Source organism: Nannobrachium achirus (assembly GCF_963921795.1).
Source record: "Nannobrachium achirus genome assembly, chromosome: 21".
In the NCBI taxonomy this organism is placed as follows: Eukaryota; Metazoa; Chordata; class Actinopteri; order Myctophiformes; family Myctophidae; genus Nannobrachium; species Nannobrachium achirus.
Genome location: NC_137828.1, coordinates 49964189 through 49992070, shown reverse-complemented (window position 1 = coordinate 49992070; position 27882 = coordinate 49964189). Strand labels below are relative to the sequence as shown.

At 41.5% G+C, this 27882-nt stretch overlaps 1 protein-coding gene across 1 annotated transcript; it reads left to right on the top strand.

Annotated features, from left to right (window-relative positions):
• Window positions 1-20: 20 nt before the first annotated feature.
• LOC308306774 (uncharacterized protein) lies at window positions 21-27562 on the top strand (the record flags this gene model as incomplete). Its single annotated transcript, XM_080751817.1, has 4 exons — window positions 21-310; window positions 10841-11183; window positions 18839-18893; window positions 27437-27562. Exons 1-4 carry the CDS (start codon window positions 100-102, stop codon window positions 27560-27562), a joined length of 735 nt encoding a protein of 244 aa, XP_080607943.1. The 5' UTR covers window positions 21-99.
• Between the last annotated feature and the right edge of the window lie 320 nt (window positions 27563-27882).

Here is a 27882-nt window from a genome sequence, read left to right as displayed (position 1 = left end):
GTCAAGAAGCAACGAAACGTGCGTTAAACCGTTAATACAGGTCATCTCTGTACACCCTAATTGATCATTTAAAACGAATACACAATATTACTAGTAAGTATGTCGTCTGAAGGCGAGTTTGAGTCGCGCTACACCGCCGTTCTGGACGACACGTTGAGAACTGCGTTGTCAGAGGCCAAGCGCCTTTATGAGAACATGGTGGAAGAGCTCCAAGCAGAGATGTTAACAGTCAAGAAGGAAAACGAGGCTCTATGGTCCAAATACAACCGCCTGAAGAAGCAACGACGCATTGACACTGCGTCTCAATGTGGTGAGTTCGCGCTGCCGTTGATACCTTTAATCAATAGCCAAAGATAGCAGTGCCACCGTGCCACGCGTCGCACACATGCAGACGCTACTTAGGGGTGGTCAACAAAGTGCTCTCCGTTTTGTAGTTTTAGAAATTATTTTCAGTATGGTTGAAGGTTCTATACCAGACAACATTGTTTCAGATGGGCTGTAGTGTTGTGTCGTTGATGAGTGATTCACGAATGGAATCACAATAACATTCATGAACGATTCGTTCTCTTCCTTACATTTTTCGTGCAAAACAAATGCTTTCAATGAATTCAGAAAGAATCATGAAAAAACCCTAGTTTAACCCCTCAAGTGCTACTTAAAGCAGTTTTTTGAGCGGTGGTAGACTGCTCCATAGCATGACCGTAGCCATAAATTATAACTTCCAGGAGAGGCGCTAATATTCGGACGTTATGTCTCTCCTGGAGTTATAAGGCAGAGTCATATGGCTCTCGCTGGTTGAGCCCCAATGTCCACACTAGGCTCAAAACATGTACAAATCAATAAGTTGCTCACCGCGTCGTCAAAACAGCTTTATATCTACCGGCGAGCCCACTCGTTGGCATGTGTTAGTCCATATGTTTCTAATAAATTAATGTTTACTCAAACTTCTCGGAGACTCATGTTTCCTCGAACGCTTCAGAACCATAGAGTATATATAAAATAGAGAGCGGACCGGCCCTGCCCCCACTATCATTTCAATGCAAGTGCTCAGTGGCGTTTTGAAGCAATGGCTACATGCTAGCATGTAGCTAATCCAGGTGCATTCTGGGGGAAATTGGAACCAGATTTGGTTCCAAAATGTTTGACGTCGAGACGTAATGACGTCACGAACGACGTCGATGTCCATTGAATCCTATTGTAGACCCCAGCGCCGCGCTCTTATGCTCGTGCATGTATGTTTCACCCCGCCTGAAATTCCAGCTTTGGCCAGTAGGGCGGCCGCTTCAATGTTTACAAGCCGTTCTGGGGGCTTGTTCAGAACTACAGAACGTTGGAATACTTCCGCATACAAAAACGTCATGTCCTAGTATGAGCGATCAACGTCACGTGATATGTTCGGCCATTTTTACCCAAGCAGTTCAAAAACAATGAAAGCGATGAGACTCGGAGAAGTTTGAGTAAACATTAATTTATTAGAAATATATGGACTAACACATGCCAACGAGTGGGCTCGCCGGTAGATATAAAGCTGTTTCGACGACGCGGTGAGCAACTTATTGATTTGTACATGTTTTGAGCCTAGTGTGGACGTTGGGGCTCAACCAGCGAGAGCCATATGACTCTGCCTTATAACTCCAGGAAAGACATAATGTCCGAATATTAGCGCCCTCTCCTGGAAGTTATAATTTATGGCTAGCATGGGGCGTTGTGGCGCCTAACTCTGTCCCCACTAGGTGGAGCACAAAGCTAGGAGACATTTGGCGCCACCGCAAAAAATTGGGTATTTTTGGGTATAAAGTCTACTAAAACAGGTTTCCTTTGTTAAGTCATTTTCGGGTGTCTTTGGGGCTTCAGGGGAGGACCTGGATTATGTTGCTTGGTGCGCACCTTTTTTTTAATAGGCCTATAAACATGACCAGGGCTCTGACATGACCAAATAAATAGAACACTAGGTCTACAATGCAAGCGAAGCCTTTCAGTGCTGCACATTAAATAGTTATCCTATTCAACAGTGCCATTTTTAAAAGCAATGGTGAATAGATGGAGAACTATGATGGCAGATGTTCATGTATCAAGATATGCTGCACATCTCGTAGTCGCTCATGCAAGTGCAAGACAAAATAAATAATAGCCTAGTAAAGAGAAAAGATGCCGGCGATGGCCGATCTCATTTGCACCTGATAACTGCACAGCAAGCGTTTTATTGGAGCTACAAGCCCTGCTCCCACAACGTTATGTGAAAGCCTTGTGACGCGACGTAAACCAGCATGAGAGAGACAGACAGATGAGATGATCTACTCACTGTATGCTGCTGCGGAGATTCAGAGAGTTCAACGTGCCGTATTTCCAAAGTGTGTTCTTGTTTAAGTTACAGCATGGTTTAAATAGCCTATCGTAAATATGAACTGTGGCTAATATATTGTTTTTAATCCACGTGGGACGTGGGTCCGTGTTTACTTAGTTACACTAGAGTTCCGAACAGCATAACGGAAATGTCATGGCACTGATGGCAGCTGGGTTACTGACTTCCTCTAAAATCGGATTTCAAAATAAGAGACACTTGTAATGATTAGTCAACACACTACTTTTATTTTTAGGTCTACTTACAGGACGTACGTGTTAACGTGCAGTAAGTGATGCCAGAGCAAGGGTCTGACGCTAAATAAATAATTAAATGGAGTTACCGGCAGCAGTACGCAAAATCGCTTCACGTTGTTTGATCCGGCACTCAATATTGCTGTGGGGGGGGCAGATCTGGGGGAGCCATTGCTCCCCTTTGCTCCATTGATCAGGCCCCAGTGCCGTGTATGTATCCGTGTATGTATGTGTGTATGTAGCCTGAGTACCACTCAGTTAGCCTGGTTAATAAACCAGACTGCACAACACCACCCCCTGTTGGTAGTGGTGGTGTTGTGTAGTCTGGCCCTTCACACTAAATAAGCTTTTTCCACCAGCCCTCAGAGAGGGTGAGCCAATCAGGGCTGTAGGCTTGGGGCACGTGGTGGGCGGTGGCCTGGTTCAAAACCATTCAGCCAATCAGGCGAGTCTGTGTGTATTCAAACACATTCCCCCCTCCACTCTTATTACAGACATCAAACCGATTGTAGTCTTTGATGCTTTCAGTGACTAACGAGCTATTGACACTTGTATGGCTCGATCAATTACAGCAGCTCACAAGCCCTTTGAAGTTCAGAGGGAGCAATTAAGAGCAAGTCAACTTAACATCACCCCCTGCCCGCCCCCCCAGAAGTGGAATGTCTGCCCGAAATCTCAGACTCTCTTCCCAAAACAAAGTGTGTGATAGTCTGACGCTTGCAGTCAGGCTACCACTCAGTCACCAGAGAGGGTGCTGTTGAGCACACACACACACACACACACACACACACACACACACACACACACACACACACACACACGCAATGTTTTCGGCAGAGCAGGCCTCTCATTCTGTGGACCTTAATGACCATTGGTCATTGGCCAAGCTAATAGATAAAACAGAAATAAAAAGTACGGGATGACATCACAGGTCATTTCACACATTTTGGGTGACTCGTCTCACCTCGCTGCTCTAGCTCCCACAGACTCCAGTGCATACCAGGGTGTACCAAAACACCTAGCCATAAATCATAACTCCAGTAGAGGTCGCTAATATTCGAATGTTACGTCTCTACAGGAGTTATAAAGGGGAGTCAGAACGCGCTTGCTGGTTGAGCCCCAAAGTCCATTTTAGGCTCAAAACATGTACAAATAAATAAAGTGCTCACCGCATCGTCGAAACAGTTTTCTATCGGGCACGTACCTTTTTGGCGAAGCCCGAACTGGCGAACAGGGGAAATGTCCCCTACTGTAGCGATCTGGCGAAAAAAAAAGGGAAAAAAAAAACCTTCTGCATATTTTTCGTCTTTTTCGTTTAATCCTTCTGGACAGGGCGTTTATCGTGCGCTTGCCCAGGCCTTACGGCCTGGGCATAAATATAACGATTGCATTCACCACGGCTTCGTAACTCGCGCGGCGCTCCGCCTGCCGCGCGGCCCTGGCCCGCTCTTCGCGGCCACTCGCGCCTGCGGCGCTCGGGGGCGAAGAGCAGGACCAAGGTCCGCTGGCCTTCGCGCCGCTTGCAGTGTCGTGGACAACCGAGCGGCTCCGCCTGGAGCTGCGGCGTCATTTACAATAACGCCACGGGCAACAGGCGAGACCAATGCGCAAGCACTCAATAACTACGAAAAATGCCTTAAAACAGAGCCATGTTTAAGACAATAAAACGATGACTGTTTTTTCGCCAGATCGCTATGGTAGGGGACATTTCCCCTGTTCGCCAGTTCGGGCTTCGCCAGATCGGGACTTTCCCTTTCTATCTACTGACGGGCACCCTCGTCGGCACGTGTTAGTCCATATGTTTCAAATAAACTAATGTTTACTCAAACTGTCTCAGAATCTCATCGCTTTCCTTACAGGGTGAAAATGGCCGAACATATCCCGTGACGGTGATCCCCTTCGCTATTCGCTCATACTAGGACATGACGTTTTGTTGGCGGAAGTATTCCGACCTTTGTAGGCAGAAGCATTCGGACGAGGAAATGCAAGACAGAGAAGTTTGAGTAAACATTAATGTATTTGAAACACATGGACTAACACATGCCGATGAGGGTGCCTGTTTGTAGATAGAAAACTGTTTTGACGATGCGTTGAGCACTTTATTGATTTGTACATGTTTTGAGCCTAAAATGGACCTTGGGGCTCAACCAGCAAGAGCGTTCTGACTCCCCTTTATAACTCCTGTAGAGACGTAACGTCCGAATATTAGCGACCTCTACTGGAGTTATGATTTATGGCTACCAAAACACCTGTCTCTCATTCATTGTTCCATTCCATTGGACATGATAACATAAGACTTTCACCTCCCGGAGTCTGACCCGTGGTAGACCAAATACCAGATGGAGGGATTATATCTCCAAACTGGCTTGGGAACGCCTCGGTATACTCCCTGAGGGAGTGGAGGAAGTTCCGGATAAGCGGTTGAAGATGGATGGATGGATGGATGGAGTCTGTTTAACAAAATCACATCCCCATAGTCAAACAGTCGCGTCGGTCAGAAAGGCTGCGTTGAGCAGCAGTGAGAGGAGTAGCAAAGAGCAAAGAGCTCATAGCATAGCAGTCGAAGCACACCGTAAACAAAGTAAACCTGGCAAAGTTGTCATAGTGTTGTGGATAAAGATCGAAACGTTGACCAGCAATAAACTTAAGGAGCGTAACCAGTGTGCAGACTCTATATGTCATTCTTGATGATTCTGCTTTTCTAGCACCTGGGCCACGGATGTGCGCGCACTACTTTCTTCATGTGGACTGTGGACTTGTCATGTGCTATTCTGCATCGATGCCGTGACGTGACATAATCGATTATAGCCTATATATCAGGGGTCAGCAACCAGTGCCACATTTCTATTTATAAAGTGTCAGTGTGCCATAACATAAATTATGTTGCGCCATCAACATACATTTTAATGACAAATATTTTGATTGGCAGGACATTACTAGTTTTAATGAATGTAGAATTTTGTGCAAGATGTAATAATTTTGTGCAAGATGTAATTTGCTAAATTAGCTAACTTCATTTAATTGACCACGTTTAAAAATGTTTTAATGACAAATAGCGGTTTTCATGTGACGTTCAGGGACACAGTAGCTAAATGTGGCATTAAAAAATTACAAATTTCTATCGAATATCTTAATTACAATGAAATAAAGTTGATGTGTTTTTTTAAGGGCAACAGTTGTATAATCGCAATATTACACTCGAGGGTCTGCATTAACACGGTCCTGCACTCCAGCCCTTCCTACGGAACTCGCCTGTCGGCTCGTTCCTGCGAAAAGGCTGTCGTGGAGGATAACCGCGTTAATGCACACCCTCTCGTGTAATATTGCTTAATTAGACCCAGAGCAATAATCCACCTGTCTCCCCAACTCCCTCCCCAGTCAGAGCTCAGAGTAGGGATGGCCAACGGTTAACCGTTACCGTTAAACCGATAAGAAATTGGTTACCGGTAAGCACTAACGGTCAATTTTGACCGATAAAAAAGAAAAGAAAAAGGAAATCAACCCATGTGTCACACCAAAAGCCCCGTACACCAATATCTACGCAACATCAAGTCATCAACCATGCAACTATACGCGCTGTGGTCACACATTTCTGGGACACCAATGTCTGCGTAACATCCATGCATTCACGCAACTGCGAGTCTGCGACGCTGCTTGATTTGGAGTCGCACACGCTGACTTGTTCAACAAATGCTCCATCGTGGTGTCGTCGATTGGATTTTACAAAACAGACCCCCGTCGTCACATTGAATCCCGTTTAAGAAGAGCTTAAAACACAACTTTCTAATGTTACATGTTGATGACGTGAGGAACGCTAAAGTCGTCTTGGTTACAGTAGGATATGCGAAAATAACAAAGCTGAGCTCAGAGTCGCAAATTCAATGATCGCTGCATCAGCACACACAAAACACGGGCGAGAGAGAAAAAATGAATGAAATGGACATCACGTTTAGCCGATTCAACCACTCCAAAAGTCATACGATTGAAAGTTATTGCTCTACATGCGAGCATCTCGCTGCGGCTGTTTTGTTAGGCGATATCCAGGGAGTGCACAGAATGCTAGAGAGGCATGGGCTGAAGGGCCTTTTGGTGGACAATTCTGTTGATAAAAGTTAAGGGCTCCAGCCCCCTTTGCTGTATGTGCGCACGTGCCTGGCGAAAGCGCATCACATTACAGACTGATCATTTCAATCCCACTGTTTCTTTGCAAAAACACATTTCTTTTAGAAAACATTTGTATTCTTGTTTCTCCTAGTTTTATTGTTTGTAATGTGTAAATATGGCACTTTATTATGGGGAAAAACGGGTGTATTTTCCTTTTTTAAATCGCTAAAATAGCGCATTTTTGAACACATTTCCTTAACGGTTAACGGTTAATTAACTGATAAGGCCTTTCGGTTATCGGTTAAGAGAAAATCTCCATTTGGCCATCCCTAGCTCAGAGTTTTAATGAATGTAGAATTTTGTGCAAGATGCAATTTGATATACATGAGCTAACTTCATTTAATTAATCCTCTCTCTCACACTTCTGCCAGTGTGCCGGTGATCACCCTCCCCAGTGCCAATGTTGGCACCCGTGCCTAAGGTTGCCTACCCCTGGCCTATATGTTTGTTGATTTTCCTCAACAATGGTGCATTAGCTTAGCTACATGCTAACGCTATAGAATGCCGTTCCTTCTGCCTACAGAATGAGGCTGAGAAAAGTCAGCCAGGAGAATCCACTAAATAAATCATCTGTGATTTACAACACTGTTTCCCAAACACTGGCTCTGGACCCATTAGTGGTTAGTGGACACATTTTTATGGGTCCCTTAATTTTTGGTTTAATTCATTTTTTATTATTTCAAAACATTTTCAAAAAACATTCCCTCCCACAAAAGCTAAACATTTCATGATTTAAAAAAATGAAAAAGATTTTTCTAATTTCATTAATAAATAAAATACAAATGATCTAAAAAATTCCATAAATTAGAAAACAAATAGGCTTATTTAAGAAGTAGTGAAAATAGCCGATCTATAAGCTCACAGCGTGGCACGAAGCAACACATTGTGTCTCCCCTTGTGTCCTGTTCACTCAGTAACCTCAGTAATATAATAATTTAACTCTGAGATTAACACTGAGCAGTGCCCTTATCAGCTGTGATGATATGCCTGTCTATTAAAGACAAGTCCCTAAATATTAGGATATTCCTATAACTATATCTGTAGTAGGGCTGTCCTCGACGCAGGATTTATCAAGTCGATTCGAGTCACGGGGGTTAATCCGACGCGTCGACGAATCGTTTATGTAAAAAAAAAAAAAAAAAAAAAAAAAGTGGTGCTTTAAGCTTTTAAACCACGTCAACGTAATACAATAAAACAGCAATATGTTTTAAGCCTTTAAAGTGAATTAGATCCATGAAATACCGTGCATATTGAGACATTATAGCGGTGGACACTGGACATTAATGACGACAAGATTGCGTCCAGCCGTGCGTAATTTGCCGTGCGTAATTGTGAATTGTGGAGCAGAGTAGAACAACGGAGGAGAGAATAATGCATCTCTTTGACAGCATGTCGTGTATTATTTCCACAAGTTGTATTTTCTCAGAGCACAGCGCTGCTGTATCAAAAGAGCTATGTTGCAGATCTGGTGCGAGATAATAAAAAGAAAACAGTTCGCCCGTCGCTATTCATTCCTCAGCCTGAGTCAGAGACCACCACACACCCACGGCAGTGAAAGTGAAAGCGCATCGCAAGTGAAAGCGCATCGCGCTGGCTCTGCTGCTTCTTTGGCCAGCTCTCAAGTAGAATAACAACTCGTCGACGCATTTCCTCTCCAAGCGGTTAACTTCAAAATAAGAGCTCCCTGTCATATGATCAAGGCAACTTTCAAGTCACGTGAACTGATTTTATTTTTAAGTCTAGTTTACAAGTAGTAGGAAGTATGGACTCAATAAGAATTACATGACAGTCACAGTCCAGCGCTCTCATACCGCACCACAGTAACTGGTGTGATAAAGAAATTATATATTTTTGACGGCTCGACTCAAACAATTGGCGTCGATTCCGGGGGCTTAAAACGACGCGTCGATTTTTAGAGGACAGACCTAATCTGTGGGCTATATTATATTTTTTATTGTAGATACAATCTTCTTCATTATATCTAGAACAATCGGTGGTAGGCAACAAGTTCAATTTTGCTGCATGTATTATATGTGTATGTCACTGTTTAACCGAGTTAGAATCGTGCAAATTCACCCGACCCAAAAAAGGTCAAAAATGTTGCTACCCTCAGTGATGTTGCTAGGTTTTCAATTTAATGGGTCCCTGGACCCACAGTTGGTCATTCAAATGGGTCCCAGAATTATTTTATGGGTTCTGCAACGACACATGCATTATGTATCAACAGTGAAAACATAAAAAAGGACTTTAATTTAAACAAATATTGGCAAATGGCTACTTGTATGTAGTTAATAAAGGACAGAACCATGGATTTACAAGTCTATCTCAATCCTCTCATCAATAATGCCAGAACGCACAGCTGTGGAGACTCCACCACGCGCAGCTCAGCTGGTGCATTGAAATGACTGATAGCAGGAAGGATAGAGTTGTATGCATCCTGGGGATGCAGTGATGCTTAGTTATTGCGTCCTTTATAAATAATAATGCATCAGGGACTCAGGATGCAGGGCTAGTAGCATCACTGTACCCCTCCAGGAAATGTTGTCGTCACCATTTTCACCTCAGGGCTGTTTGCATGTCTGCAAATGACACTGATCAGCCTCTGTATCTTCAACCTCATGCTATCTGGGAGAAGATACAGAACCTTGAAGTGGGAAAAGGTTAATTTTAGCAGGAGTTTTGTCCCCTCAGTCATTGCAACATTAAACAAACTGCCCCTGTGTACTGTGGGGACCTCATGTATTGTCTTCATTGGTGATATGTAGTTTGGTGCTATATGGTTATGTTGTTGTTTGTGAACAGACTTTTGAAGACTAATATCCCTTCAGGGGCTATCAATATTATTATATTAATTGGAAAATCAACAATAAACATTAATATGCCAAATACATGTAATATTTCGGCCGGGTCGGCCGCATCTATACAGTTTCTACAACTGTATACTAGTAGTAGGGCTGTCTTCGACTCAGGATTTTTAGAGTCGAGTCGAGTCGCGGGGGTTAATGCGACTCGTTGACGAATCGTTTTATTGCGACCGTCAGGTCGCACTTACTATCAAAACCACCACAAAGTGTAAGTAACTCCGTCCCTCCGTCTGTCTGTCACACCTCACACGTCACACTCTTGCCCTGCTCATATCTCCGCAACCGTTGCCCCGATCCATGCCAAATTTTGCACACACGTTCCTTGCCTGCCAAACTACAACCTCCAAGGACCCCCGGAGCTCCAGGGACCCGACCCCCAGATGTAAAAAAATACCAAATGTGCAAAAATGACCAAATGACCACCCCAACGGGGCTGCTCACGGGGAATTCCCGGGGACCACCGACTCCTGGTGCTCCAGAACGGATGCAAAAGTGGTGGCGCCCCCAGTGGAGGACCCCCTCCACTGCAGCTCACATAAAATGCCGTAACTCGGGCTAGGAGCGTCCGGGAGAGCCTCGTCCGCCAAGGCAACGCGGAGACCCCACCCCTCATTTCTCACATGCCCCTCTTCTAGCGCCACCATGAGGCCGATTCTTGCAAAACACATTTTTGGACACTGCTCCTACAGATTTTGCCCTAAAATCACACAAATCGGTACACACTATGTCTACACGTCCCCCTACACTCAGGAACCAATGCCACTTACAGCCCTCTTTGTGTATACATGTCACCTGACGGTCGCTTATCTCCCGATTAGGGAGTCTTACTGGTACTGTATGTAAAAAAAAAAGAAAACAAAATCAAGTGTTGCTTTAAAACACGTCAACATAATACAACAATACATTAAGATGAATTGAATACACAGTGTTTTCAGTGTTATTGGTGCGCATATGTTATCTGCACACCGATAACATCGTCGCTGCTGCACAAGTACATGACACCAGTCCAGCGCACCGCAGTATCAACTGGTGATACAAAAATAATATATTTATATATAATATATTTTCGACTCAAACAATTGGTGTCGATTCCCGGGGCTTAAAACGACTCGTCGATTTTTAGAAGACAGCCCTACTGTATAGAAAATAAAGGAATGCTATTATGTTTTTGTTTTCCTACCTTTTTAACAGTTTGTACCATACTTTTCTCCTCGTAGATGTCCTGCGCCCCCCTGACTGTAAAGAGGGTTGCCCTGAGCAGCAGGAGAGGAGCCTCCATCTTGTCCCGGAGGTACAGGACCTACTTCAAAGGCCAAGTGAAGATGATGAAAACAGAGCGACAGTGCCTCTAGCCAGCAGCACCTCAACTGAACACAAGAAAACACAGGCTGTTGTAGAGGACTATGGAGCTTCACAACCAAGTAGTGATGGCCAGCTCCTGTTCTCATACTGCTCCGACACTGACAGTGTTGGTAGTGATGACGGGGGGGAGACCAGGGAAGAACAGTCAGCTTTGAACTCAATAGATGGACAAAGACGGTCCCTGAGAAACAACACAGGGTTTAAACCTTTTGGTTGTAGAGTTTGTGGGAAAGCATTTCATAACAATTCAGTCCTCAAGATCCACATGAGTAAACATACAGGCGATAAGAGTATACTCACCGACGATAAACCTTTTAGATGTGAAGTTTGTGGCGATGGTTTTGATAAAGATAGATATCGGAAGATGCACATGAAAATTCACGCAAGAGAGAGACCAGAGAAACCCTGTGTTTGTACAGTTTGCAATAAAACCTTTACTCAAAGAGTGAATCTGGCAAACCACATGAGAACACACTCAAAGGCGCGGCCCTTTATGTGTGAAGTTTGTGGCAAAAGCTTTGTTCAACGTGGGCATCTGGTGATGCATACCCGAATTCATACTTTGGAGAAACCCTTTACTTGTGCAGTCTGTGACAAAAGCTTTAATCAGAATTCAGGTCTGAGCAGGCACATGTACATACATACAGGGGTGAGACCCTTTAGTTGTACAATTTGTAATAAAGGTTTTCTTACAAGAGGCCATCTGCAGATACACATAAGAACGCATACAGGAGAGAAACCCTTTAGTTGTATAGTTTGTAGCAAAAGATTCATGAGTAATATAGTACTAAAGAAGCACATTAGGAGTCATGCAGGGTATGAGAAACCCATGACTTTGAGTCATACAGGTCAAGAACCTTGTAACAATGTGACTCAAGAACCCTGTAACAATGTGACTCAAGAACCATGTAACAATATTTATTCTGAAACGTATGATCATTCATATGCAATGTTTCCTCTTTGAAAGTTTGTCTGACATGTCACAGTGGCTAGCACCAAGGCTTTGGACGTTAATGTTTTTGACTGTGACTATGTAATAATTGTGACGGGCCTACTTAACTTAACTCAAGCATTGCCAGAGGAATTACAATAATGAATTGCAATTTTCAGTTTTTCTTACCTTTTTAAAGTAGTCAGAGAATATTTATCTCTAGTACGATCGACACCGTCGGTCGTTGGTAAAGACGGAGGTTATCTTTGCTTCCACAGGGAAAAAAGCGAATCATTTCTACTTTCGGTCCTCTAATTATGAGCCGTTGAATACAGTGCATCTCGTCCAAAAATGCAATGGAAACACCGGAGTTGAGCTACAGGCATTTTCGGGGAGAAAAAAAAACTGGACGTGGACGTGAAAAAATTAAAAGACGAAAGGTGTTAAAAAAAGAGATTTGATTTCTTTAATTTGGATATGTGATATACTACTCCGAGAGCAGCTTTCTCCAGATTAAAAGCCCCAGTTAGTTTACATAGGGGAAATGTATTAGTCCCCCCAGGAATTCTCGGCTGTCCGTGGATTTCTCTGCCGTCAGCGAAATAACAATCCTTACTTACAATTAATTGTAGCTATTTCGTGAAGGATTTTACTGGATTATTAGATACAAATATAATATTGCTTCATAACTGGTAATTTTAGATTGTTTTTTAATTTCTGCAGAATATGAACTATCAAGCTGTGGAATCAAGAATTGTTCTCCACAGAATCAGGATTGTTCTCAGCGGAATCAAGACATTCTCTGCAGATTCCTGGGGGGACTAATTAGACCCATGTTGATTTAACTTACATTTTATGTTGGGGCATATGAATTACTTGTTGAATCTGGCTGATGGTCAACCTGAATGCTGTCAAATAAGTTAAAGTAGATATATTTGAAGTGTTTTGCTCATTTTGTGTGAATTTTATTTTATTTTAATCTTAACATTAACCCTTGCATCCCAATTCTGTGAATAAACATGTGATATTGTCAGCTCTTTCCGGGGAATATGTTTGTTTTATAGGATACCTGGTGGGTCCTCTCTCTCTCTCTCTCTCTCTCTCTCTCTCTCTCTCTCTCTCTCTCTCTCTCTCTCTCTCTCTCTCTCTCTCTCTCTCTCTCTCTCTCTCTCTCTATCTATATATATATATATATATATATATCTAAACTTGCCACAAAAAGTTCGGAAATCTAACTTTGGTCGATTATATCTCCCCTTTAATAAACCCAAATGGTATTGTGTTTTATATCATTTTTATCGTTGATTTGTCACCTTTACAACGAGGTACAGCTTTTAAGCATCGGGCATTCGAGGCATGAGCTACACAGCCAAACGTGTGGGTAGCGCCGACCAGAATTTTGCCAAAATGGCTTGCAATATACTGTTCTGCTGGCATTTACTCTCGTTTTAATAAATAATTGACCGAATGTTGGCAAATTTTGGGTCAGCGCAACCCACACGTTTGGCTGTGTAGCTCATGCCTCGAATGCCCGATGCTTACAAGCTGTACCTCGTAAAGGTGACAAATCAGCAATGAAAATGATATAAAACACAATACCATTTGGGTTTATTAAAGGGGAGATATAATCGACCAAAGTTAGATTTCCGAACTTTTTGTGGCAAGTTTATATATTCCGTAATTGCCGGACTATAAGCCGCAGCTTTTTTCCCATGTTTTGAACCCTGCGGCTTATACAACGGTGCGGCTTGTATAGAGATGTTTTACATGTAACGGCAACTTAGTTCGTTTTAATCCTTTAACAAGGATTTATACATAGATTCTTACAGCTAACGGCCACCAGGGGTGCTCTAGCAGGAAGCAGGAAGGACAACTGTGGCTTATAGTCAGGTGTGGCTTATATATGTAAACATTTGTTTTTTGTTCTAAATTTAGCTGGTGCGGCTTATATTCAGGTGCGGCTTATAGTGCGGCTTATAGTCCAGCAATTACGGTATATATATATATATATATATATATATCCACAAGTTTCCGCGGGAGTTTACTGGAGACTATCAGGACCAAACTTCCGGGTTTAACAGCAGACATACAAGCTCATGTCGCGTCGCAGATGCAACCCGTTGTGAGCTTGTAAATCGGCGGCAGAACCTCGGTGCAGACGTTTGCGCAATGCACTATGGGGCGTAGGAAACTCGTGGATATATATATATATATATATATATATATATATATATATATATTTAACCGCTCCATATAAGGAGGAGGAGGAAATAATAAAGGATAAGCAGAGTTGCTTTATTAAGTAACAGGATTCACCCTGTCTTTCCAGCTCTTTAGAAAATACATTTTCAGGTTGGGATACCAATTTTATCCAATCAGGAGAGATCACTCATACAGTATAAACAAGCAAAACTGGACTTAAAATACAAAGAAATTAGCAGATAATTGGAACTGGTGCAGTACGTTGCAAGGTCTAGCCAACACCAACTCGGGACTCCTGAATCGCTGCCCTCCAGGCCTCCACTAATAGTACAGTCTCTACTAGTGTCTTAAAACTGGAACGCTATAACTTTTTTATAAAACTAAGCCAGGCTTACTCGTCTGCGAAGAGAGCCTTATATAAGGCAGGTAGTGCCTAGAAAGGTGGGACTTCCGTTGTGTGAATTTCTCTGAAGTTGACTTTTTTTTCCAGTACGGTGTTCCTGCAAACAAATTCCCCGCTGTGGAAAAATCTGTTCTTCTCCTGCTCCTTTGGTTGCGTTGGCAATAAACAATATCTAACAAAACATGGATTCTGACAAAGTTAAACCTATTAAGAGCAAGTGAAGGCTTACATTCAATTTGGATTGTTTCGCTGGGGGATGAAAATGTAGCACTTCTGCCAAATTCGAGCACCTGTGCAAGTCTTGCCCAGCGTGATAAAATTGAAGCGTTAAATGGGTACTCAACTTCTGATTGGATGACATTAGCATGATTAGCAGCCCACCTGGAAATGTATTTTTTGTGTATAGAGATGGAGAGTCACCTCTCTTACTGAACACTAGAAATGATTATCAGAATCTTGAGCTTTAACTAAAAGAAACATTTTGTTTTAACCAAAGAATATCATCACACTACCTTAAAAGAAAGAAGACAGACTCCTCCTCCGTGGTGCTATTTTCCTTCTATGTGTCATACTGTAACCGTGGATGTGCAGGGCAAGTCAACTACCTATTAAAATGGTGCTGCACCTGCTAGTCAGCACATAAATATTAGTCAATTAAACTAACTTTTGTTAGACATTTATGTCTAATACAATGTTGCAAATACAATGTTTTCTTTGTATAATGTGACAACGTGTTACTGTCTGTCTGTGCACGTCACTAGGCATAGGTGTAAGATTAAGCAAGAGGTAACCATGAATGTTCTACTGCAAAGTAACAAAAGCAAGCATATCCATTGCATGTACACTCAGTATGAGTATATGCATTGTAAATAGAACACAGTCAAATGATTTAAAGACAGGCAACAGATAATAATAAAAGTTCAAGTTTTCAAATGTGAATAAAAAAACACATTTATTATAGTTAGAATGTTGCATTCTTATAAATACTTGGCTGGTTTCCCTTTAATTGCTGTGGTATATGAGACTATAATCCACACCTTCAATCAGTTTATATCAAACCCCAGGTGCGTTATTTCTTTCCACAGTGTTCCACAGTGCACCAATTATTTGCACCTGTGTTGCTGGCAAAAAAGCTGGGAACTACTTTCTTGAAGACCTTGTATGGAATTAGTGAAATTGAACAGTTACTTTTAATTGGTAAAGTCTATGATTTTTTATGTTGACATATTGTAACCGTTTTAGAAAAGCAATAAGCCACGTGAGGCATAGACGGGTTTCTTGTTTACAAACATTGAGACTAAATGCACAGCTGACTATCATGTAACCTGTTGTTTTGGAGAGCGCTGGTTTCATTGGCTAATTTTGGTACGGACCCTGCGCACGCATCTAGTTTTATCAGTGTAACGTGGACCAGAAACCCGTCTATGTGGTTATCTGTATTTTATAACAGAGTCACCAGCGTATACACACTGGAGAAAAATATTTCATCTCTAAAGAGTGTGACAAGAGTTTTAGTCGGTTAGGTGACCTGAAGAGTCACCAGCAGATCCACACTGGGGAAAAAGCTTTTCACTGTAAACATTGTGACAAGAGTTTCAGTTGAAGGTGACCTGAAGAGTCACCAGCGTAAACACATTGGAGAAAAACCTTTTCACTGTAAAGAGTGTGGCAAGAGTTTCAGTTGAAGGTGACCTGAAGAGTCACCAGCGTAAACACATTGGAGAAAAACCTTTTCACTGTAAAGACTGTGGCAAGAGTTTCAGTTGATTAGGTGACCTGAAGCATCACCAGCGTAAACACAGTGGAGAAAAGCCTTTTCACTGTAAAGCGTGTGACAAGAGTTTCAGTTGATTAGGTGACCTGAAGTCACCAGCTTATACACACTGGAGAAAAACCTTTCATCTGTAAAGGGTGTGACAAGGGTTTTAGTCGGTTAGGGAACCTGAAGTCACCAGCGTATACACACTGACCTTTTCACTGTAAACCACCATCTGCACAATGGAAGAAAACACCCAATTGGTCACACCAAAATATGGCTGTAGGCTGTTACATTTTATGATTTTATTTCATCAAGCGTACCATCTTACCATTGGCCAAGCTTTGCGGCACATAGGCCTACATACAGACAATTCCGGCAGCCATTTTGTTATGCAAATTAGAATGATTTTTCGTATTTTTTTGCTTGGGAACCGTGTTTTTCTTAGCCTGACACTCAGCCTGAATTAACATTTCGTTTGAATCGCCAAACAAAAAAATTAAAGGGGTGTGGCTAGCGATTCAGGGTCTGGAACTAGGCTATGTTTTTCTGATTCCGCACCCTGTATTTATGTAAAATGGTGTGGTTCCCCATTTTTACCCCAAACTGCCTCTAACCTCCTTATAGAAGACCTTTTATCTGAAATCTCAGATCACAGATGGCAGAGATCTGATTCTGGACCAGGACAGGATCAAGGTGCAAGTCTCCCACACAGTGGCATCATTTGGAGTCTCAGGGCACACCACTCGATGTCCTCATGACTGTCCTCATGACGACAACCTCTCAAGACATCCATAAACAACTCAGGGCTGCAAGGGACATCCTGACAAAACTCTGCCAACTGATGCCAGATGCCGAATGTTAAATTAGCTATATTATGTAACCAATTAGCAAAGGATAATATAAACTAATAAGTAATAATGTAATTGATGAAACGTTTAATTGATAGTAAAGTAATGTTCTATATAGTAAAGTAAAAAAATAAATAGACAAACAGTATTTAATTTCCATGACCTGGCTGACATATTCCCCATTGTGATGAAGAGGAAAAGTACAATATTTGGATCCAAGATGTAGTGGAGTTGAAGTAAACATATTGGAATTATTGGTAATACTCAAGTAAAGTACAAATTCCTCAAACTTGTAGTTAAGTACAAGTACTTAAGTATATAAGTACATTTAAGTAAATGTACTTACTACTTAGATACTTTACACCACTGCTGCTGATATAAGCATGTGTAGCAGGGTGGGCGTTGACTCCCACCCTGCTCATGGTTCAGTCTCCTCCCACTAATCAGCAGGCTGATTACCTGCAGTACTTAAGCAGCACATGCTCTGCCCCTGTTAGCTTCTCTGATTTGGGTCCTGAATGTCTGCAGAGCTGGCCTGTGGGGCTTCAGCTCTAGCCACACTGTCAAAGGTGTGTGCAGTTCCTGACAATGTCGTTGTGCTTGTTTCACGTGCATCAGCACAGGTATGTCTCCCTATTCATTGTTTAGCAAGTAATGCAGTTCATAGTAGTCATGTGAAGTCATTCATTTGACTGGTGGTTTTATGTTTTAGCCCCGGTGTGCTACTGTCTCTTTATTGAGAGTAGTAGGCCTACTTTGGTCTGGAGTTGCCAACAGCTGTGGGTGTAACTTTGCCACACAGAAGGTCCGTGGGCGCATATGACTGCAAGGCGGTGCGTTTGGCTCATGGCTGCATGGTATGTGATAAGATAAGAATTATGATACATAATTCTGTGTTTGTGTATGAAGCTCATATGACCATAAGGTTATATATATGAACTGAACTTACAGGGTCAGGCTAAAGATTACAGGTCATAGTAACTTTGTTGCCATGATATAATCATGTTTTGATATACTGTGATACTATGATATAAGTCACTAGTGGTGGAATATTACAAGCACTACGTGGCACTTTCTTCCTGTTATTTCCTTGTTATGATATGGGAACGAATCAATGAGTTCCTACTACTTCCTTGTTATGATATGGGAACGAATCAATGAGTCCCACGAAGATCTTACTGTCATAACTGTATGTCTTTATATACTGAATGTAACTTCCATTTTGGGAGAGAGAATTCTCGACCTGCCAGCTAGTGGTGGGGAGAGATTTAGAACGCTGCCCTATGGTATGCTCACTGTTTTGTCTTCCCTGTCTGTCTCTCCTCAATACAGCAATCTAAGATCAGTCCTTTGGTCTCGTCTCTTCTTATTTTCACTATGGATTTAGAGATCCATGATTTATTTATTAGTATGTTATTTGTCTGTCTTTGTGTAGTCATTGAGTTAAAGCAAGTATTAGTTGGCTAATAGCTGGCGCTTGTATTCCCAGGGCTTGGTGAAATGAAGACGACGACTACTGTACTGCTGCTGTTTTGCCTTTTCCTCAGAATAGCTTCACCACTGAACAGCCTCATATCCAACAATGAAGTGTGGAACCCCAGTCTTCTAATACCAATGACTTTAATATTTTAATCAAATGTATAGTAACAACAACAACAACAACAATGTATTGCAACATGGTTCTCACTAAAGTCGTGTTCTCTGTTCTAGTTCTGGTGCTGAGGCCTCAGGTTGGGACCAGACGACGCCCGCTCCAGGTGTGGTGGTATCCCCTTTGTGTGTTTTTAGATTTGGTTTTATTGTTTTGCTGTGGTTTGGGGTGCCACCACCCTGGGCTGGCTAGCCAGTTCCCCGTCTCCCTGGTACGCCTCAGTGCCGAACCCTAGAGGTATTCTGACTCCAACCCATGTGAACCAATGTCTTGCTACTTGAATGTCTTATTATTATTATTATTAAAGTATTGTCTGTAAGCCCATAGTGAATAAAACTGATATTATTTGTATTGATTCACGTATCTGCCTTTATTATTATAAGTACAACGAACCTTGTGGAGAGTCATTCATGTCTCAGGTGGTTTATTTAAATTAGATTACTAAAAACTATTTCCTAGGGTGTAATTCCCTAGGTGGCGTTGTTGGCAACTTTTCAATAAATGCCGCCATGTTACACATGCATTATTTTTTGTTTTGTTTTGCAGGAAGTAATCAACATTGGCCCCATCACAACTGCAGATACCAACATTTCAACTCATCTTTAAGAGAAATATTACATCACCTTAAAATATCAAGACAAATCTTCAAATTATCCAGACTCAATTAAACATGCAAATTCATAAGTACCCTTGATATATCCTATTATAGGACAATGTTGCTCAATAAATAAAACCATAATACTTACAACTTTATGCCTCATAATAAGCAATACAATATTCACAGCAAGGTGTACAATTTGGTTGTGTAGTGAAGGCATATAGGTCTTTGTGGTTAAGGACAAGCCAATCACAGTCAACATTTCAAGGTTGTTTAATAAGCAACAGTGCAGAATAAAACATGGCAGAACAAGGTGCAGCATTAACTGGACCATATGGTCCACAATTAAATGAATTCACAATTAAATGAATTCATAAATACATTAATCACAAGTTAATTAAGTGCCATTTTTGCCAAACTGTGAATATCCCTATTACAGTTCTCAAATTCAGGCCGAACCCGACCTGACATTTAGGGTAGGGTAGGGCCTAAAATGTGTGCTAATTAGTCGGGCCGGGTAGGGCCACAGGCTCAATGAAAATAGAAAATATATTCTTTATTTTTGTATTACAATTACTCTGCGAGAGAGTTCTCAAATTCTTTCCAAACCCGACCATACCTGACATTTTCGGGCTGGTTAGGGCCTAAAATGTAGGCTAACTAGTCGGGCCGGGTAGGGCCTCGGGGCCTTAATTTTCAGGCCCGTTGATCACTCTAATCCCTATATATTGGTGTCATCGGGTGTAAATTGTCCAAAACCGTTAATTTTCAGGAAAAAGGGGGAAAAAAGAAACTTTTCCAATGAATGGATACATTACTTAACCACTTCAGTTAATTCATGTTAACTTAAGTTTAAAATGTTCCTAAAGTAGCCAGTCCACAAGCTTGTGCCACACTATTGTATGATTAATGTAATAGTCTAGTAGGAAAGGGGGGTCCACGTGCATAGGGTGGATTTTTTTCGCCACCTGTCTTTTCTTATTCCTTTAAGATTCTGCCAGGTAACTAGGGATGGAGCTCTTACCCCCCCCCCCCCCCTCCCTCAAATGCTACTTAAAGAGGATTTTTATTTTCCTGTATAGCAAGTGAATGGGTAGGTGCAAGAAATCATTAAAAATTAACCCCCTGGGACGATATTTCAGCCGGTTACCTAGCAGAATATACCGTTTTATGGTTTATGAAAAAACAGGTTGCGAAGAAAATGCACCCTATGCATGGACCCCCCTTTCCTACTAGACTATACAAAAAACATTTGAAACAGACAAACACAATTTAAGTTTTGCCCAGGTCCATTTTGCTGAGATTCTATTTGTGGCATGGCTACAAAAAGGAGGTCAAAAGAGGTGAAGACTGAATTTCACATTTCAAGGTAAAAAATGGTAAAGAACATGGTATGGCACAATTTGAAAAACCCACATCGAAATTAAATGTGACATTATACAACTATGCCAATCTAAAATTGACAAAGAAGGAAACTTGAGAATTCTCAAATCCATGGCTCTGGTGTGATATTTTTAGTAAAAAATAAATAATTATTTTTGTTAAAAGTTCAGTCGTCCTCAACCATCCCCCCCCCCCCCCCCCCCCCGTACCACTAACAAATGTCAGTTATGCCTTCGACTATATACTGTGCGTGTATATATACACAATGTGTACATACACAGTATATATAATAAATAGAGGGTAGAAGGCATAACTTCTAAAGATACACTGAAGAAGGCTTACAGCCGAAACGTTTGTTTCTCATCTGCAAATGCAATAATAAAGAAAAGACAACTCTTGCCACTGTGTGCGATCCATCCTCCTCCTCCTACATGTTAATCTAAAGGGATACCGCACCAGTCGAGTCAGAGCGCGGTGGTAACCAAAAAGTTTATAGAAGGCATAACTGACATTTCTTTACTTAATAAAAACATAAAACGTTAACTAATATTCAACATTAATGATCTTAAGGCTTATACGAGTATATGTACAAGATCTCATACTTAGTTATGCACTCAACATATCCAATCTACAAGCTGACATTGCAGTGCAGTGTTCTTGTAGATCTATTTTTAGTGTGACTAAGTAACTCCAACCCTAGTACAAATTTAATTTCAAATAATTCTTCCACCTATCGTTCAATTTCTTACTTAAATTTGACCAACTTGTGAAATATTAGTTAAATATATTTCATTTAAAACATATAAATACATTTTACATATTTAACACAGATGGGTAACAATTATTATTTTGTTTGTTCCATAACAGGGGTCTCCCAGTCAACTCTTTATAGCTCTGGACACACATTTTATCCAATCGGGGAAACCCCACAAAGATCAATGATTTAATTTGTTCTTTTTTTCATTTAAATCATTTCCAATTTCACTTGCTTATCCTGGATGAGTTCTGTCTCCTGACTGGATAAAATGTTATCAATATCAGCATAAATAACTATTCAACACAGAAATGCAAACAAAAACAAAATAAAACATAACAACCTTTAAATAAGAAAGGTCTGCCACCTTTAAAGGGGAAATTCAGACCAAAACATGCCACAACATAGTTTTTTACAAGGGTTCATATTTTAGATTGTAATTAAAGAATATAAAAGATGTGTTTAAATTATTTCATTTACTTCTTTCTATTGTTTTAGAGATTCTTATTTCAGTGGTTGGGGGCATGCATACAAGTGGCTAAATATGTCATTTTACACAGAATAAGCCCATTCCCAAGATATGACGCAACCTTTCATGGTTGGATGTGACTTATGGGGGCTAGAAGTGTTACTGTAAATAGCAATAAAGAAACTGCTGGCTTATTGTGTCTAAAAAGACATATTTAGCCACTTGTACGCATGCCCCACATTTTAGCACGGTAAACGCGATAAAATAGAACGAAGCAAATGAAAACATTTTTACACTCACTTTTTCTTTTCTCCAATTACAATCTAAAATATGAACCCTTGTTGTAAAAAAACAAAGTTGTCCTTTAAGCGTAGTAGCCGGAAGTCTCGCGATACCCGAGAATCTCGCTATGGAAACAGTGGAACAGTGTTTATAGCCCGTTTCTCTTCCGGGTCAATATGTGGTGGAATAACAACACATCGGTTCATCTCATGGAACTATAAATATACCAAAATAAGCGATTTTGGGAGAATATCACCAGCCCCATTTTAGCTGTGAGGAGGCGTCGTCAAAACTCGGATAAGGAGTAACAATGAAAGAAATCCACCAAACCAAGTAGGAACATGTATGAAAAAAAACACATTTAGGGGGATATGTTTTGGTCTGAATTTCCCCTTTAAATGCATTAATGTAACCTATAGGTCAAAGTTTTAGAAGATTTATATTGTTGTACTTGTGTACATGCAGGTTGTTCTGATGCTTACAGATTTCCTTTTGCTATGTAAAACATTTCAATAAAACCAGTAAAACTCCCTAATCGGGAGATAAGCGACCGTCACATCACATACACAAACTTTAGAAGGCAATCGTAGCCAATCAGGAGGGAATATGGGAAATGGGACAAATCCATGTTGATGTCATGACTTTAGTGATACTGTGTACCGCTTTGCGTGATTTTAGGCCCATATCTGTAGGAGCAGTGTCCAAAAACACATTTTGCAAAAGTTGGCCTGATGGTGAAGCTAGAAGAGGGCCATGCAGGGGCGGAGGTCGTGATTTGTAATCCAAGGAGTGTGTGTGCAAAGTTTGGCATCGATAGGGCCAACGGTGGAATAGATAAGAGTAGGGGCAAAAGTGTGACGTGACAGACACACAGCTTTCATAGTAACCTGACGGTTGCAATAAAAAACATTGGTTGTCAAATAAAGAGACTTTTCAACAAGGAAACGCCAGTGCATATGAATGATCATGATCATTTGTTTGCAAACCATTGCTACAGTGTTTTTGGCCTTCATGAGGTCTTGAATGAGTACTTGTGTATCTCTCCCTAGTATGAATCCTGAGATGATTCTTCAGCTCTATGTTTTTCTTGAATCTTTTGCTACAAACTGTACAACTAAAGGGTTTATTGACTGTGTGAACCCTCATGTGTGTTGTCAGATATCTCTTGTGATGCCACCCTTTACCACAAACCGCACATGTAAAGGGTTTCTCACATGAATGTGTCGCCATGTGTATCCTCCCCTCTGAACTATTGTGAAATATTTTCCCACAAACTGTACAACTAAAGGGTTTGACCATTGTATGTGACTTCATGTGCATCTTCAGTCCACATTGACTAAGGATTTTGCCACAAACTTTACAACTAAAGGGTTTAATGCATGTATGAACCTTCATGTGTTTTGTCAGATATCCTTTATAATACCACCCTTTGTTACAAACTGTACAAGTAAAGGGTTTATCACTTTTTTCATGTATTTTCATGTGTATGTTCAGATCTGCACTATTGTGAAACACTTTTCCACAAATTGTACAATAAAAGGGTTTAACCCCTGTATGAGTCCTGACATTTTGTGAGTTGTCCGACTGTTCTTCCCCGGTCTCCTCCCAATCATCACTGTCTACAGCACTGTCAGTTTCAGAACAGTGTGAAAAGAGGAGCTGGTCATCACTATTTGGTTGTGAATCTCCACAGTCCTCTAAACCGGCTTGTGCTTTCTTGTGTTCAGTTGATGTGCTGGCTAGAGGCACCCTCTCTCTGTTTTCATCATCATCTTCACTTGGCTTTTGAAGTAGCTCATGTTCCTCTGGCACCAGACTCTTCTCCTGCTGTTCGGGGGAAAACTCTTTACAAACGGGCAGGCGCAGGAAGTCTAGGAGGAGAAAAATAAGATACAAAATGTTATGTGCTACTGTGCTACCGTCTATTCTACGAGAATTTCCCGGGCATAAGCATTTGGAAGCATCTCTTCCAAATTACCGGTAGTTCCTTGGCACGAAGGCTTCACTGCCAAGATACACAGTGAAACGCTGAAATATTTTAACATTTCTAAGCGGTTTTGTTTTCTAGTTATTATCTTATTACCCACTCTTCAGAGACTATTTCCTAACGTTCAAATGTTTATATTACAGATTAGGGTTGTACGGTTTCCATTTTTTTAAAACCAAGGTTTATGCCCCCCAAAAAACCCCGGTACACGGTTTTACACGGTTTTACAATCTTATAGATTTTAACGTGATTAAAAAATTAAAAAATAAAAGTTTCAAAGTGCTTTATTTATAAAGCATATACAAAAGTGTTTTACCCACAAAAATGCAGTAAATACTATTGGGCTATACTAAAATAAATTGTAAATAGCCCAAGTCAATTTAATTTGTCATTTCAGAGGTTAAAAAAAGTCCTTACGCTGTCACTTTAGACATGTACAATATAAACCCTCAATACACTTGTTTTGTTTAGTTGAGTGAGAAAACAATGTTGCACATTAAGTTAATCATTTGGGGACCACCCAAAATCATTTTGGGACCTCTCTGGGGTCTCGACCCACAGATTGACAAACGCTGAGGCATTTGCCTGGCTGCAGTGTGTACTGAGTCAGAGGCGTCAATTGGGTATGGCAAGCTTTGGCAGCTGCCATACCCTTGGCTACAGGGGGAAATAATAAAATGTACTGTAATCGTGCCCCGTTGCTAAGGTATGGCAATCTGACTGGTGTCTTGCACACGCGCGAGGGCGCGCATGCAAGACACCAGTCATGTTGCCATACCTTAGCTTTTTCTGAAGTGACACCACTGTACTGGGTGCTGTGTCAAGCGCACACACTGCATAGTAAACACTGATGGAGTAGATTAAGACAATTTGCTTGCATTGCGAAGCAGCCGCGTGCCGTTCTGCATCGATGCAGTGACGTTACATAATTGTTACTTTTAGCCTACGTTTGTTGTTGTTTTTCCTCCTGAAGGAACGTGGCTAAATCGTTAGCATGCTAGCGCTTTAGCCCCGTTCCTTTAGCCTTGGAGGAGACGAGAGGCATACAAAAATAGCTGATCTACAAGCTTGTGGCTCGTCGACCGTGCAACGTCTTGTGAGCTTGTAGATCCACCGTGTTTAGCTTCAAGCTAAGCCTCGTGCATTTCTTTAGAGACCAGGGCGGGGTTGCACCAGCTGTTACTAAGTTATAACGTAGCCTAGTTGTAACGTAAATGGCTTCTAAGTCAAGACTTACGCATTACTAAAATGTCAGGTGTTGCACCACACAAATTTGTTCTTACCTATCTCTAAGTAACAACTAAATATTTACACCACCCCTTGGGCAGTCTTTACTAAGTAACCTATCTCTATGAGAGTAGAGCTACTTCACTACCAACGTGGCAGACAGCATTATATCGGCTATTTAATTAATTCAACAATGAAACGACCCATCTGTTAAACATACATTAAGCCCTATATACATTTCGGCCATTTGAAAATAGCCGATCTAGAAGCTCACGATGTGTCTGCTATTAATAGAGTATTTTTCAGGATTGATACTTTTTTAATTCATTTGAGTACTTTTCCACCACTGCATATAGGCTCTACAGCACAACAGCGAATTGAACGGTGCGCTCTCTTCCCCTGTGTCTCCAAATATGCGTTGCTCTGCGTTACTTCACAACGGGGGAAAATGTATGAGGCCAATATAATTTGTGATACAAATTACAATCCGTTTGCAGGGCAGTGCGCTGTTTGTCTTGCCTTGTCAGAGGATGAGCACTAGTGGAGTGTCAACAATAATCGATTCAGAGATGCATCGCAATTCGGCCGTGCACGATTCTGAATAGATGCAGCAACGTTACATAATCACTCAATCGATTATTAAAGCCGTTTTATACAGGGGTTGACAGTGGCTCAGTCTGCCGTCCTGTGTACGGGGACTCTGGGGGTGGATGGGAGGGGTGAACGAAAGCATGAACGTAACATTTTAAGGAAATTAACGAATTGTTCATGATTCTCTCTTGTGATTTTTCGTTCTTATGAACGAATCACTCATGACGACACAGCACTGGGACCATTTGCTGCAGTCCCTCCTTTAGGGTGGAGCGACAGCATTAGTTTTGTAGACTGGCTCAAACATTTTTGTTACAGTGTAGCCTGAGATCAATATTATTTTCGTGTTTCTGATGCCGTGTGGAGCAGAAATAACATACGTCATTTTGTAGTCATCAGGCGGACTACAGGTTTGCTGTGCACCTCTGAATTTTTTTAAATTGTATAAACGTTTATTTTGGTATAACAATCGTGTGGATCTGTTATTGTAATTCATATCGTGACTAGCGAGAATAAGATAATTCATTCACATTATTTGTTGTAGTATTTTGTTGTAGTCATCAGTCTTTACAGTCTTCTTTCCGCCTAGACCAGATCACACAGGCCAATATAACAATAATAATAATAAATGTTATTTATAACACGCTTTACATTATTGCGAATCTCAAAGTGCTACAGGTTTACAACAAGTCAAAAAACAGTAAAACAAGGTAAAAACAGCAAATAAGCAAGCAGTCCATTATTATTATTATTTTTATTAGATGCAATTGTGAACAATAGCCATATAAGATAATGTATACACCATCCATTGGCCAATCATACGGTTCACTGCAGCTCAACAGTCAGTGTGAGGGGTGGTCAGGAGATGTCTATGAACTCTGCGTTTAAAGGCTTGAAGGCCATTGTCTGTGATGGAGTCGACCACATGCTCTGGTAGGCTGTTCCACACCCGGACAGCAGTGTGGAGAAAAGATCTGTCCAGTGTGTGTGTATTGGAGCCTGGGGGGCTGAGAGCATGTTCTGGCATGGCTGTGCATAGGCAGGTGGTTCGCCATCTGACGTATGGGGGAGGGAGCATATCCTGGAGGTCCCTTGGGCAGTGGGGGGTGTGCATTTTGTACAGGACCGTAGCGGTAGCAACCTGTCTTCTGTGGCTAAGGCCGTCGATGGAGAGTGTTGTACTGGCAGTGTCCAGGTCAACTCCAATTATTTTGAGGGCCTTCCTCTGAATATTGTCAAGTAGACCAAGATGTGTAGGGGGAGCACTCATTCAGCTGAGTGAGGCGTACTCCATGACACTGCGGACCTGTAGCTTGTAGACAGTTGCTCGGCTCTCTGTGGTGAGTTTACTGGTTACTCTCCTCAGTGCTGCCAGCTTCTGACCAGCCCGGATGGAGATTTTGGTCAGGTGTTTCGACCAAGACAGGTCTATTGTGACACCCAGGATGTCAAGCTCATTTGTGGTGGACAGATGGTGCCCATCGAAGCGTAAGTCCAGCAGGGATGGAGTCCTCTTTCTTGAGTGTCATGAACTTGCACTTTGTTGGTTTAAAGGTGGTCTTCCATCCGTCTCCCCAGATGGTAATAGAATAGTGAAGTGTGACATAACTTACACATCCTACCTGGTTCGCTTTTTTCTTCCCCCATTCTGAATTCCCATAGACCTTTTTCATATGGCGTCAAGAACTGTGTACCAATTATAAACAAATTATCTCAGCGGTTTGACTCATATGGATATGAAGAATCAACTGATGGTGAAAAAACGCTAATGTTACTGTCGCCAAATTAGTTACATTTTCGCTATAAACAGGC